Source organism: Xyrauchen texanus, chromosome 46 (genome assembly GCF_025860055.1).
Source record: "Xyrauchen texanus isolate HMW12.3.18 chromosome 46, RBS_HiC_50CHRs, whole genome shotgun sequence".
Taxonomy (NCBI): domain Eukaryota; kingdom Metazoa; phylum Chordata; class Actinopteri; order Cypriniformes; family Catostomidae; genus Xyrauchen; species Xyrauchen texanus.
In genome coordinates this window covers 1,918,242-1,933,603 of record NC_068321.1, presented here as the reverse complement: position 1 = coordinate 1,933,603, position 15,362 = coordinate 1,918,242, and the positions used below count along the sequence as shown (strand labels likewise).

Here is a 15,362-nt window from a genome sequence, read left to right as displayed (position 1 = left end):
ATAGTAGCTGGAACAGTTACATTGCTAGGCAGTTACCATAGTGATACTAATCAAGTGTCCTTGCCATCCTGAGTGAAATAAATCAACCCGGAAGTCTCTACTGTTTTCTGGTGCAGAGATATGTGATTTGTTACTCGGTTGCTAGGGTAACCCCATCTGGTTGCTAGGCAGTTACCATAGTGATAGTAATCAAGTGTCCTTGCCATCCTGATTGAAATAAATCAACCCGGAAGTCTGTACTATTTTGTGGTGCAGAGATATGTGATTTGTTACTCGGTTGCTAGGGTAACCCCATCTGGTTGCTAGGCAGTTACCATAGTGATAGTAATCAAGTGTCCTTGCCATCCTGATTGAAATAAATCAACCCGGAAGTCTGTACTCTTTTCTGGTGCCGAGATATGTGATTTGTTTCTCGGTTGCTAGGGTAACCCCATCTGGTTGCTAGGCAGTTACCATAGTGATAGTAATCAAGTGTCCTTGCCATCCTGATTGAAATAAATCAACCGGAAGTCTGTACTCTTTTCTGGTGCAGAGATATGTGATTTGTTTCTCGGTTGCTAGGGTAACCCCATCTGGTTGCTAGGCAGTTAACATAGTGATACTTATCAAGTCTCCTTGCCATCCTGATTGAAATAAGTCAACCCGGAAGTCTCTATGTTTTTGTGATGCAGAGATATGTGATTTGTTACTCGGTTGCTAGGGTAAGCCCATCTGGTTGCTAGGCAGATACCATAGTGATACTAATCAAGTGTCCTTGCCATCCTGATTGAAATAAGTCAACCCGGAAGTCTCTACGTTTTTCTGATGCAGAGATATGTGATTTGTTACTCGGTTGCTAGGGTAAGCTCATCTGGTTGCTAGGCAGTTACCATAGTGATACTAATGAAGTGTCCTTGCCATCCTGATTGAAATAAGTCAACCCGGAAGTCTCTATGTTTTTGTGATGCAGAGATATGTGATTTGTTACTTTCGGTTGCTAGGGTAAGCCCATCTGGTTGCTAGGCAGTTACCATAGTGATACTAATGAAGTGTCCTTTCCATCCTGATTGAAATAAGTCAACCCGGAAGTCTCTACGTTTTTCTGATGCAGAGATATGTGATTTGTTACTCGGTTGCTAGGGTAACCCCATCTGGTTGCTAGGCAGTTACCATAGTGATACTAATCAAGTCTCCTTGCCATCCTGATTGAAATAAATCAACCCAGAAGTCTCTCTGATTTTGTGGTGCAGAGATATAGTTACTGCTAAGCGGTTGCTAGGGTACTCTGTTTAGTTGCTAGGGAGTGGCTTGGCAGCTGCCAATCATGAATCTCCAAAGGCTGCTTGTCAGTATGAATGATATAAACCAACTCCCATGCCTCTGTGACATTCAGAATGGAAGATATCCCTCTATGGATTTTGGTTGTTAAGGTGCTCGACAATGGTTGCTAGGGAGGGGCTAGGAAGTGTTGATTTGATGCATGATTGGCTGTTTGCTGTCGAGTCAAGCGAGACCACCCTTGTGTTTCTATGACACTTCTATCCGGAGATATCCCTTTGATCTGTTTCAATAGAAGTCTATGGGACTTGTTGCTAAGGTGCTCTTAATGGTTGCTAGGGCGTGGCTTGATAGCTTCACAATGATCCTGAGAGACTGATTGGTGCGTCTGAGTAAAATGAGCCCACCCCTGGTCTCTATGACACTGTGATCCAGAGCTATGTTCAATACAAATCCCTATGCCTTTTTCATTTCATGGGCAGTCCTACACCATTATAAGTCAATTGGGGCATTTTTGGGCAGCTCCTGCCCCCAGGGGTGCAACTTTTACCCCATATTGAGGTATGCTCTTACAGAGCCTGCCAGCCTCTTCAAATGTGGCAAATCACGCGTTTCTGTGAAATCCTAGCTTCGGAGCTGTGGCCTCAAAGTTTGTCACAATGTTAAGTCTATGGGATTTTTCGGCGCTTTTTTGCCCCTGGGGCAAATACCGTACCCGATAAACTATAAAAGTCATAGCACACGTGTCCTCAATAGGCGTTCGATTTGACACCTCATTTGTGGGTCTACGCTAAGCGGTCTTGGGACGAGTTAGGTGCGAAGTTTTGTCATGGAGATAGAATAATAATAAAAAGAAGAAAAATAAAAATAAGTATGTGAGATTACAATAGTGATGCTTTGCAAGCACCACTAATAAAATAACTAGATAGGTACATTTCCTGAAGAAAATGTGAGTGGTGCTTGCCGTGGCAAAACTAGATCAAATAGCCTGCTTGAAAAGAACAGAAATTGTGGTCATAAATAAATCAACCCAGAAGTCTGTATAATTTTCTGGTGCAGAAATATGTGATTTGTTACTAGGTTGCTAGGGTAAGCCCATGTGGTTGCTATGCAGTTAGCAAGGTAATACAATACATGGCTCCTTTCCATCCTGAGTGAAATAAGTCAACCCAAAAATCTGTACTGTTTTCTGGTGCAGAGATATGTGATTTGTTACTCGGTTGCTAGGGTAACCCCATGTGGTTGCTAGGCAGTTACCATAGTGATACTAATCAAGTGTCCTTGCCATCCTGATTGAAATAAGTCAACCCGGAAGTCTCTATGTTTTTGTGATGCAGAGATATGTGATTTGTTACTCGGTTGCTAGGGTAAGCCCATCTGGTTGCTAGGCAGTTACCATAGTGATACTAATGAAGTCTCCTTTCCATCCTGATTGAAATAAGTCAACCCGGAAGTCTCTACGTTTTTCTGATGCAGAGATATGTGATTTGTTACTCGGTTGCTAGGGTAACCCCATCTGGTTGCTAGGCAGTTACCATAGTGATACTAATCAAGTGTCCTTGCCATCCTGATTGAAATAAATCAACCCAGAAGTCTCTCTGATTTTCTGGTGCAGAGATATAGTTACTGCTAAGCGGTTGCTAGGGTACTCTGTTTAGTTGCTAGGGAGTGGCTTGGCAGCTGCCAATCATGAATCTCCAAAGGCTGCTTGTCAGTATGAATGATATAAACCAACTCCCATGCCTCTGTGACATTCAGAATGGAAGATATCCCTCTATGGATTTTGGTTGTTAAGGTGCTTGACAATGGTTGCTAGGGAGGGGCTAGGAAGTGTTGATTTGATGCATGATTGGCTGTTTGCTGTCCCGAGTCAAGCGAGACCACCCTTGTGTTTCTATGACACTTCTATCCGGAGATATCCCTTTGATCTGTTTCAATAGAAGTGTATGGGACTTGTTGCTAAGGTGCTCTTAATGGTTGCTAGGGCGTGGCTTGATAGCTTCACAATGATCCTGAGAGACTGATTGGTCGTCTGAGTAAAATGAGCCCACCCCTCGTCTCTATGACACTGTGATCCAGAGCTATGTTCAATACAAATCCCTATGCCTTTTCATTTCATGGGCCGTCCTACACCATTATAAGTCAATTGGGGCATTTTTGGGCAGCTCCTGCCCCCAGGGGTGCAACTTTTACCCCATATTGAGGTATGCTCTTACAGAGCCTGCCAGCCTCTTCAAATGTGGCAAATCACACGTTTCTACTGAAATCCTCAGCTTGGAGCTGTGACGCGTCAAAGTTTGTCTCAATGTTAAGTCTATGGGATTTTTCGGCGCTTTTTTGCCCCTGGGGCAAATACCGTACCCGATAAGCTTATAAAAGTCATAGCACACGTGTCCTCAATAGGCCGTTCGATTTGACACCTCATTCGTGGGTCTACGTCAAGCGGTAGTGGGACGAGTTAGGTGCGAAGTTTTGTTAAGAGATATAAAAATAAAAATAAAAAATAAAAATAATAATAAGTATGTGAGATTACAATAGTGATGCTTTGCAAGCACCACTAATAATAAGTATGTGAGATTACAATAGTGATGCTTTGCAAGCACCACTAATAAGTATGTGAGATTACAATAGTGATGCTTTGCAAGCACCACTAATAAAAATAAAAATAATAAGTATGTGAGATTACAATAGTGATGCTTTGCAAGCACCACTAATAATAAGTATGTGAGATTACAATAGTGATGCTTTGCAAGCACCACTAATAAGTATGTGAGATTACAATAGTGATGCTTTGCAAGCACCACTAATAAAAATAAAAATAATAAGTATGTGAGATTACAATAGTGATGCTTTGCAAGCACCACTAATAATAAGTATGTGAGATTACAATAGTGATGCTTTGCAAGCACCACTAATAAAAATAAAAATAATAAGTATGTGAGATTACAATAGTGATGCTTTGCAAGCACCACTAATAATAAGTATGTGAGATTACAATAGTGATGCTTTGCAAGCACCACTAATAATAAGTATGTGACATTACAATAGTGATGCTTTGCAAGCACCACTAATAAAAATAAAAATAATAAGTATGTGAGATTACAATAGTGATGCTTTGCAAGCACCACTAATAATAAGTATGTGAGATTACAATAGTGATGCTTTGCAAGCACCACTAATAATAAGTATGTGAGATTACAATAGTGATGCTTTGCAAGCACCACTAATAAGTATGTGAGATTACAATAGTGATGCTTTGCAAGCACCACTAATAATAAAAATAATAAGTATGTGAGATTACAATAGTGATGCTTTGCAAGCACCACTAATAAGTATGTGAGATTACAATAGTGATGCTTTGCAAGCACCACTAATAATAAGTATGTGAGATTACAATAGTGATGCTTTGCAAGCACCACTAATAATAAGTATGTGAGATTACAATAGTGATGCTTTGCAAGCACCACTAATAAAAAGAAGAATAATAAGTATGTGAGATTACAATAGTGATGCTTTGCAAGCACCACTAATAAAAAGAAGAATAATAAGTATGTGAGATTACAATAGTGATGCTTTGCAAGCACCACTAATAATAAGTATGTGAGATTACAATAGTGATGCTTTGCAAGCACCACTAATAAAAAGAAATAATAAGTATGTGAGATTACAATAATGATGCTTTGCAAGCACCACTAATAAAAAGAAGAATAATAAGTATGTGAGATTACAATAGTGATGCTTTGCAAGCACCACTAATAAGTATGTGAGATTACAATAGTGATGCTTTGCAAGCACCACTAATAAAAAGAAGAATAATAAGTATGTGAGATTACAATAGTGATGCTTTGCAAGCACCACTAATAAAAAGAAGAATAATAAGTATGTGAGATTACAATAGTGATGCTTTGCAAGCACCACTAATAATAAGTATGTGAGATTACAATAGTGATGCTTTGCAAGCACCACTAATAAAAAGAAATAATAAGTATGTGAGATTACAATAATGATGCTTTGCAAGCACCACTAATAAAAAGAAGAATAATAAGTATGTGAGATTACAATAGTGATGCTTTGCAAGCACCACTAATAAGTATGTGAGATTACAATAGTGATGCTTTGCAAGCACCACTAATAAGTATGTGAGATTACAATAGTGATGCTATGCAAGCACCACTAATAATAAAAATAATAAGTATGTGAGATTACAATAGTGATGCTATGCAAGCACCACTAATAATAAAAATAATAAGTATGTGAGATTACAATAGTGATGCTTTGCAAGCACCACTAATAAGTATGTGAGATTACAATAGTGATGCTTTGCAAGCACCACTAATAAGTATGTGAGATTACAATAGTGATGCTTTGCAAGCACCACTAATAAGTATGTGAGATTACAATAGTTATGCTTTGCAAGCACCACTAATAAGTATGTGAGATTACAATAGTGATGCTTTGCAAGCACCACTAAAAAGAAGAAGAAAAATAAGTATGTGAAATTACAATAGTGATGCTTTGCAAGCACCACTAATAATAATAATAAGTTTAAATAGGATTTCAGTAAGTTGGCTCTCACAAGCCAACTTAATAATAATAATAAGTTTAAATAGGATTTCAGTAAGTTGGCTCTCACAAGCCAACTTAATAAGTATGGCGAATAACAATAGTGATGCCTTGCCTTTGGCAAGCACCACTAATAAGAAGAAAAATAAGTATGTGAGATAACAATAGTGATGCTTTGCAAGCACCACTAATAATAAGTATGGCGAATAACAATAGTGATGCCTTGCCTTTGGCAAGCACCACTAAAAATGTCAATACCATCATTATTTACTCATCATTATTTAATTAATTGCTCCAAACCCATAAAAATTTTCTTCTGTGGAACACAAAATAATTGAAAACATTTTCCATGGCTTTTCACCATAAGATTGAAGTGAATAGGTGACTTTGGGCTTCTGAAAAGACACACAAAAAAAGCATATAAGGAGTTTTGATTCTGATGGTATAATTTCATAAATTATGATGACAGGTGTCAGACATTTAGCAGCACCAAATCATTTTCCACATTCACATGCAGTAATTTCCACTCACATTTGCTTGCAGCTAGGACCTGTTTTCACATTGTTGCATGATGTTTTTTTTTTATAGCACAATAACATGTGTTTTAATGTGATGAAGTAGTATATGCATGTAAACATATAATTTACCACAATTGTAAGTTGCTGGACAAGCTTGAAAATGCACCTTGAAAAGAGCTTGAATTTGACTTTGGAAAAGGTGTAAGAACCCTGACATTTCTTTAAAGGTGCTGTAAGCAGTTCGTTTGTTTGTTTTAATGGAAAAGTATGCAAAAAATATCCTACTCTCTTAAAGATATTAATGAAATAATTATCCTAAGCTGACAGCTGTAGACTTTGAAAACGGCAAACAAAAATGTCTCTGCATACATTGACGTTTTTCACCTGTCATGATTTTGCTCGTTATCATAGTTTTATATCTAATGTTTGTCAGTTGAGGACGCTATTGTGCCACTGTTGAATTTGACAGCCACAGGAACAAACAATGCTGCTCTTTTGCTCAGTTTTGGTCTCAAAATGATCCCTGGAGGGCAGAGTTTTGGAATGAGGGGGCATGGCTTATTCAGAGGCTCAGTCACATGAAAGCTTCAGAACACTAAAATCACTTACAGCTCCATTAACACCCTGAAGTCACTATTCACTTTCATTATATGGTGAAAAGCTGTGTGAAATTAATTAATTCACTATTTTATGTGTTCCAATGCAGAAAGCCATTAGGGTTTGTAAATAATACTCTGTGCACAGGCCCAGCTGAATGAAAAGGAGATCGTGCGGCTGGAGATTCAAACACTGTTGGACAAGTTTTACTCTATCCAGAATCAGCAGCAGGGCAGCCATTCACACCAGTGAGAAAACATCATTCATACATGCACATTTCTGCCAGGGCTGGCCGATATATGACATATTCACAAGATATTCATAATGACTGGCTAAAGAGTTTCCTAAAGAGATCATTAGTTCTGTGATCCTTCTTTATCTCTTTACTCAGAAATATTCACAGCCCTACATTGCTTTTCATTTATTAAAATGTATTTGTTCAAATCTAAGTGTTGTTTATTAATCTTACATTGGTGCATGTGAATGAAAATAATGAATTTTTGTACTTGTTTATTTAGTGAAGAACCGTTTTGAAAACGTGCTTGGGTGGTTTTTAGCTAGTTTTAGTTGTTTTAAACACGGTTTAATTGAAATGAAGATTCCTTTTTTTTTTTGGCCATTTCAGATATTCAATATTGAGATATTTATTGCATATAACAAAGGCTTAAATAATATTGAGAGAATAATAATTGAAATTATGCTATATTTCCCAGTCCTAGTTCTCATTCATTCATTCTGGTCACACTTTGGTAAGTTGTAATTTCTCTCTTCTTGTGCTTGTGTCTGTATAGAGACCTGAGAGAGGCCATACCTGTCTCTGTGCTGAGAGAACTACAAGAGGAGAGGAGAGGGAAAGTATGTTAATGGATCTGAAAAATCACTTATTTAATCAAATTAAACAATGATGTGATTTTGTTTTATTTATAAATTTTTTTGGATTATTTCAGAATTCTGGTTTTTCCAACCTAAAAATGTAAGAACCTTGGGAGAAATCAGGCTCAGCTGGGGGAGCCAATTCTGCATGAACATAATGCTAATGTTTGTTAGCTTTATATAATACATGTTGTGTATTAATTAGGCAGATTAAGATATGTAACTTTTTTTGGTAGGCAATGTTTAAAACTGTTAAGCATATTGATTGAACTGTATGAAGTGTATGTAGGTAGATATGTCAAGACTTGAGCAAACTGGAAATGGTATATGCACTTTTGTCGCTACACACCTGTTCAATGAGGCTCTTGTATTTAATGACCCTGTTCAATTGTTCTCGCTCTGTTTCTGTCAGAGCTCCCTCATGATACAGCTGACAGACGCACAGAAAGCGTAAGTGAGCTCATAATTATTCAGATAATTCTATTAAAATGATCAAAATAAATGAAATTCTGATTGTTTTAATAGTTTCAGTTTTATGCCATCAAAAGCTGGCTTGCTAAAGCTATTGAATTACATTATACAGTGCATTCAGAAAGTATTCAGACTTATGCTAAAAAGCTTTAAAAAAAAAAAAAAAAATCATATCAATCTACACTCCATACCTCATAATGACAAAGTAACAACCAGATTTTGGATAACTTTCCAAAGAAAAACTGAATTATCACATTGATATAAGTATTCAGACCCTTAGCTCTTACTTGGTTGAAGCACATTTGGCAGCACTTACAGCCTCAAGTGTTTTTGGGTATGATATGACAAGCTTTGTACACCTGGATTTGTGGATTTTCTGTCATTCTTCACTGCGGATCCTCAAGCTCTGTCAGGTTGGATGGGGACTGTCAGTGGACAGCCATTTTCAGGTCTCTCCAGAGATGTTCTATTGGGGTCGAGTTAGGGATGGGCACGAGTACTCGAGGACTCAGATGTGGCAGCAATGATCGATCATGAAAACAATGATTGATAGTGAGCACGCATGATATGACTTTTCACGTCATTCGAAAACCAGTGCCAATTACCTGACAACTAAACACAAACGTGTCAAATTTTGAATTTTGGGATTGATTACGTTGTGACTTTGAGGCGTACATTGATTATCAGAGACTTCTCATGACAAACAAACTGATACGAGGCTGCAATACTACAGTTACAATAATCAAAACAAAGAGAGTGTAATTAACAGTGTGTTGAACACCTGTCACTGCAAAATGTTTGCTAAACATGCTTTATTATCATTTAATGTAAGAACTTTGACTCGTTAAAGGATATTATTTAATAAAAGTGAATGATTGTCACTGACTAAACCCCTCTCTGCCCTGCGTGACGTAACACCTGCATCTCCACCAAATAAATGAAGATTTCCAAGTTTCCAAGCTAGATATCTGATTAAAAAGTGTCATTGCATTGCATCTTCCTCAGTTGATAGGTGGAAATTCAGACTTTCGGAGTTGAATGGAGCGCTTCATGAATCACAGCAATTTGATTCAACTTTCCTCGCAAAAGTGAACATTTGGACACATACACACTAGGTGTGTGGCGGTGTACAGCAGGCGAGTGTTTCAAACAGCTAGACCGAGCAGTTAAATAGAACACAATGCAGTCTCTTCAAAACTGAACTTCAGTTTAACACTCATATTAAAATGCAATGGTTATGGCATCTCCTGTTATTTGAAAATAAACATTCAGTCACTAAAAAAAACTGGTGCGCAATTAAGTTGCGCTCACACTGCCAGAGACACGCAGCGACAAAACAACCTCATCTCATTCTTTTTCAATGAGAGCTGGTGACTTCCGTCAACACAAGCATTGGCGATCGGATGTGGGCGTGTCCAGCGACGTGACCAGTTGAAAATGTTTAACTTTATGAAAATGAAGAGTGACTTTTGGGAGCGACAGCCAATACGAGAGTAGATGGTAGAGCTCACGTGATCCTAATATTTTAATAACAATATTAATTGAAAAGAAACCGTGCTGTTTACACTCTCTATACACACTTCTAGCGACCTAACGGCCACCCACTGGCGACATGCAGCGACAAAGTAGCTGGCAGTGTGAACGCAGCTTTACTAAGATTACACTACGGTAACCTGAAGGAAGAACAGACAGATGTGCTTTGTACACATTCTTTCAGAGTTGGGCAGTGAATCTTCACATAATGACAAAATATGATGCATTATCTTTTGATTATGCAATCTTTTTACATTTTGTAACATACTATTTTATATGAGCCTATAATAATCAATATACGATACACTGGAACAACAAGACGCAATGCAGCAGACATAGACGTTTGTCAGACATGTTATTATATATACAGTTATGAACATGTAATTGCCCCTTGAGTACTCGACGAGGACTCGTGTAGACAAAATGCCCATCCTTAGTTCAAGTCTGGGCTCTGGCTGGGTCTCTCAAGGACATTCACAGAGTTGTCTCTAAGCCACTCTTGCGTTCTCATGGCTGTGTGCTTAGGGTCAATGTGATATTTCATATTGTTTTTTTATTTCTAATAAATTTGCAAAATTATAAAAAATCAGTTTTTTTGCTTTGTCATTATGTGGTATGGTGTGTGGATTGATGTAGGGAAAAAAATATATTTCAAGCGTTTTAGCATAAGGGTGCAACATAACAAAATGTGAAAAAAATGAAGGGGCCTGTATGTTAAAATACAGTGGGGTTCAAAATCCCACTTTTGAAGATTCTTCTATTTAGCATATTTCTCATTTATTACACAAATCTGTTAGTGCTGCACAGTATGGAGGAAAAATGCGATACGATAATCCTATGATGACGTCATTGGAGCGCGTGGAACATCAGATCCCCCACCACCCAAATAAACTGAATTTTATTGGAATAAAAAAACAAAAAAACATCTTTCCCAGATATCACAAACAGTTGTTTTTGTTCCAAATTGCATATTAATATTAGCTGTGTAACAGATATTCAAATGTCAATTATCAATTGTTATTCAATTATTTGTATTTTTTTGTAAAAAGCATTTGAATATAAAGTTAAATTCATAATATTGTGGCATATCCTAATATAATCTGTGTTGTAAAATATAAAATAATTGTATTCATTCTCTTCAATGGTGCGTGTGATAGATTGTGGTAGCTGGCCATTCATACAGAGTGGGGAACAACGCTCTCTCTCCAACTTATAGCATTAAAAACCATGAATGATCATCAGAGTGTATGTTGAAAGATACAGTACAGCTTTACAAAATGAGTCTTCTCTCTTGTAATCGCCCAGTCTGTTAATGTTGAAATGACAATGGAGAAAATCTCGAGCAGCAGTCACGGGATCAGCACTTATGTAGCCTAAATGCACAAGTGCAAATCCTGCACCCAGTCTATTATCTGCGTCGCCTTGAATCGCAAGTCCTTGTGATATGCATATTGCAACATGTACATTTGCATTACTTTGAATATTCAATATATTGTGCAGCCCTAATTTGGTTTGAAAAGGGTAATAAGAGATCACAGAGGGTGATTTTTGTGTGTGTGTTCTCTTCAGGCTGCAGATGAATGAGAACACACTCGCCCAGTCTCAGACATGTGTGCAGGAACTGACCTCTGAACTCAGGAACCGCTGTCTGGAACTCAGAGAGCTGCGACAGAAAGAGAATCAACAGGACAAACTGCAGCAGGTCAGAAAGGAAGAGACTGAATGAGTGATCGTGTGATGTGGGTATGGTTGGACGTTACTGCTTAAAGGGATGGTTCACCCAAAAACTGACAATTCTGTCATCATTTACTTGTATAACTTTCATCTGTGAAACACAAAAGTGAAAAGTCAGGTACAGTGTTTATTTAGAATATAAAGTTAAAAGTGACTCAAAAAAGGTTAAAAGACCATAAAATGAATCGATATGACTCATTCCAAGTCTTTTGAAGAGATACAATCACTGTTTGTGAACACAATTTAAGTCCTTATTCACTCTTGTGCTGAATATCAAATATGATGAAACGTCAATAGTGTGTATATATCACGATATTTATAATTAAAATATTGAGATATATACACTCACCTAAAGGATTATTAGGAACACCTGTTCAATTTCTCATTAATGCAATTATCTAATCAACCAATCACATGGCAGTTGCTTCAATGCATTTAGGGGTGTGGTCCTGGTCAAGACAATCTCCTGAACTCCAAACTGAATGTCAGAATGGGAAAGAAAGGTGATTTAAGCAATTTTGAGCGTGGCATGGTTGTTGGTGCCAGACGGGCCGATCTGAGTATTTCACAATCTGCTCAGTTACTGGGATTTTCACGCACAACCATTTCTAGGGTTTACAAAGAATGGTGTGAAAAGGGAAAAAACATCCAGTATGCGGCAGTCCTGTGGGCGAAAATGCCTTGTTGATGCTAGAGGTCAGAGGAGAATGGGCCGACTGATTCAAGCTGATAGAAGAGCAACTTTACCTGAAATAACCACTCGTTACAACCGAGGTATGCAGCAAAGCATTTGTGAAGCCACAACACGCACAACCTTGAGGCGGATGGGCTACAACAGCAGAAGACCCCACCGGGTACCACTCATCTCCACTACAAATAGGAAAGAGGCTACAATTTGCAAGAGCTCACCAAAATTGGACAGTTGAAGACTGGAAAAATGTTGCCTGGTCTGATGAGTCTCGATTTCTGTTGAGACATTCAGATGGTACAGTCAGAATTTGGCATAAACAGAATGAGAACATGGATCCATCATGCCTTGTTACCACTGTGCAGGCTGGTGGTGGTGGTGTAATGGTGTGGGGGATGTTTTCTTGGCACACTTTAGGCCCCTTAGTGCCAATTGGGCATCGTTTCAATGCCACGGCCTACCTGAGAATTGTTTCTGACCATGTCCATGCCTTTATGGCCACCATGTACCCATCCTCTGATGGCTACTTCCAGCAGGATAATGCACCATGTCACAAAGCTCGAATCATTTCAAATTGGTTTCTTGAACATGACAATGAGTTCACTGTACTAAAATGGCCCCCAGTCACCAGATCTCAACCCAATAGAGCATCTTTGGGATGTGGTGGAACGGGAGCTTCGTGCCCTAGATGTGCATCCCACAAATCTCCATCAACTGCAAGATGCTATCCTATCAATAGGGGCCAACATTTCTAAAGAATGCTTTCTGCACCTTGTTGAATCAATGCCACGTAGAATTAAGGCAGTTCTGAAAGCGAAAGGTGGTCAAACACAGTATTAGTATGGTGTTCCTAATAGTCCTTTAGGTGAGTGTATAAAACAATATTGTTACATTTTTCTTTAAAATCAATAAAAATGGGTTTATATATTAAATAACCATATTGTAATGCCAATTTTGTGTAATCCAGTCAGTGAAAGAAATTTCTAAATGAAAACGACTTCCTGTTGTATCATTTTCTCTTTATTTGGAACTTATTTATAAGTCATAAACATAGTCAATGTTAAAACATTTTTTTTTTTTTAAATCAACCGTACCATAATGCTAAATGACTTGTTTATTAGTATGCACTTCATTAGGCTCTTAATGATTTCAGTAATCTCTGTACAGAATATTTGAATATCTGAAGGCAAACATGGCCAGTTTGTTTTCTAATATCTAACATCATTTGAACTGAATTATTAAGGGTGATGATGTTAGTTTAAACATCTTTCACTTTTTACTGTTTCATTTGTAACCTTCATGATGACATACAGGAAGTGGAGGTTCTGAGAAAGCAGGTGGACCATCTGACTGAGAAGAACGGGAAACTGTTGGGTCATCAGAACCCCAAGCAGAAGATCGAGTACCTGGTGAAACTGAAGAAGGAGATCACCAAACTACAGGAGGTAAGATACAAAGAACAGACAGTCACAGCACAGTCGCCAACAATTCCACTCAGATACTCCAGAACATTCCAAAACAAGATTTCCTTTCGAGAAATTGATCAATAAAATTAAGCATCCCAGATAAACGTCTCGCTAGTGGCAAGACAAAGAATGAAGAAACTAATTAATGAGACACTCCTTTGGAAAATTAATCAACCAAAAAATCTGCATTACAATCATTGCAATGTTCACAATGTTGCTTAATTTTATGTCGCCACTAAAATCATTGCAAGTATATTTTGAATACTCATCGTATCACTCTAGTCATTATACATTATGAGTCTGGATTGGAATGAAATGTTCAGTAACTGTGCAGCTGAACAGATCATTTTAGGTACAAAAGGTTGTAATTCTGCTGTTGTTGGACGTGTTACTAAACCCGTTTGTGATTTCAGGAGAATGGCAAACTCAGACAATGTCTTCATATGGAAGAAAGTCCAACAGAAGGCCTACAACATCCTCATCTGTGACATGCTTCAAGTAGTGAAATTAGACCGTAAATAGTTTTTTCCCAGAACTACATAAATTGCTTTTAGACTTGTAATGTGTTGTTTTTCGATGAATCTGATCGCTGTTGATATTTTTGTCTCTCATTCACACTTTTTTGTCTGTCAACCTTTTTTTATTTGTATTTTTTTGTTTTATTTCTCTTGTGAACGTTAGCTCTTTGAATACAATTTATGAATTGCAATTATTTTCCTATGAGAAATTTTATTAAAGTAACCTGTCAGTAATTCTTACCTAAACTTATGCTAAAGTGCTTTATTACCCTTTTTTCTCAACCAATCTCATAAAGGTGTGCATATGAAATAAACAGTATCACAGCATTCAATTATAACTGTATTATTATTATTATTATTTATATAGGATTTAACAGGTTATTCATGTCACGTTTCAGATTATATAGCCAGATATGGATCCCTTGCGTTTGAGTGCACGTTTATAAGGCCACAAAGAAACAATTGCTTAAATATTGTTGTATTAAAGGTTACAAGGTTATCTTCAAACATACCCAGAGGAATGTACCAGTGCATCTCTTGATGGGATCGCTGGCAATTCGAATGAATTTTTTTGTCTACAAATTTTAATTCTGCCATCATGTACTCACCCACATGTCATTCCAAACTCTGATGAACAGGCAGTAACTCTCTAAACAGTTAAACCATTTTTGCATGTGGTATTTTAATGCAAAACCCTGCGTCTTATTCACTATCCACCCACAAGCTTTTTTAGCAGGCGCAATCAGCGCTGAGATGGTGCTGCTGCTTGAGTAGTTACTGTAAATGAAGTCATTAACTATGTTTCCATCCAAGTTACTAATTCAATTTATGCGAAAAATCATAGTGTTGCAAAAACAATGTGTGAATAAAGCAGTTTCCATGTGTTCAATATCGTCAATTCCAGAGAAATTGTAGCCACTGTGACTTATTAATAAAATAGTTATTGTTTAGAGCAGACAGACAAAACACTCGAAAACAACTCGTCTAATATCTGGGAGCGACAGCGCGTCAAACAGTTCTGGGAGGACTGTGTGTGCATTCCTATGACTTTACCTTGCCAGTCTGTAATATACACCAATGAGCCAAAATGTTATGACCACCTGCCTAATATGCTGTTGGTCCTCCGTGTGCTGCCAAAACAACA

The 15,362-nt window shown here is 37.7% G+C and overlaps 1 protein-coding gene across 1 annotated transcript in view; it reads left to right on the top strand.

The window, feature by feature from the left end:
- The window catches only part of LOC127638005 (kinesin-like protein KIF15-A), a 171,737-nt gene extending 157,167 nt beyond the window's left edge, over positions 1-14,570 (top strand). Inside the window, 6 exon segments of the mRNA XM_052119362.1 lie at positions 7,083-7,183; positions 7,727-7,790; positions 8,221-8,258; positions 11,382-11,514; positions 13,548-13,679; positions 14,114-14,570. Coding sequence (XP_051975322.1) covers positions 7,083-7,183; positions 7,727-7,790; positions 8,221-8,258; positions 11,382-11,514; positions 13,548-13,679; positions 14,114-14,188 — 543 coding nt within the window. The 3' untranslated portion in view covers positions 14,189-14,570.
- The last annotated feature ends 792 nt before the right edge of the window (positions 14,571-15,362 follow it).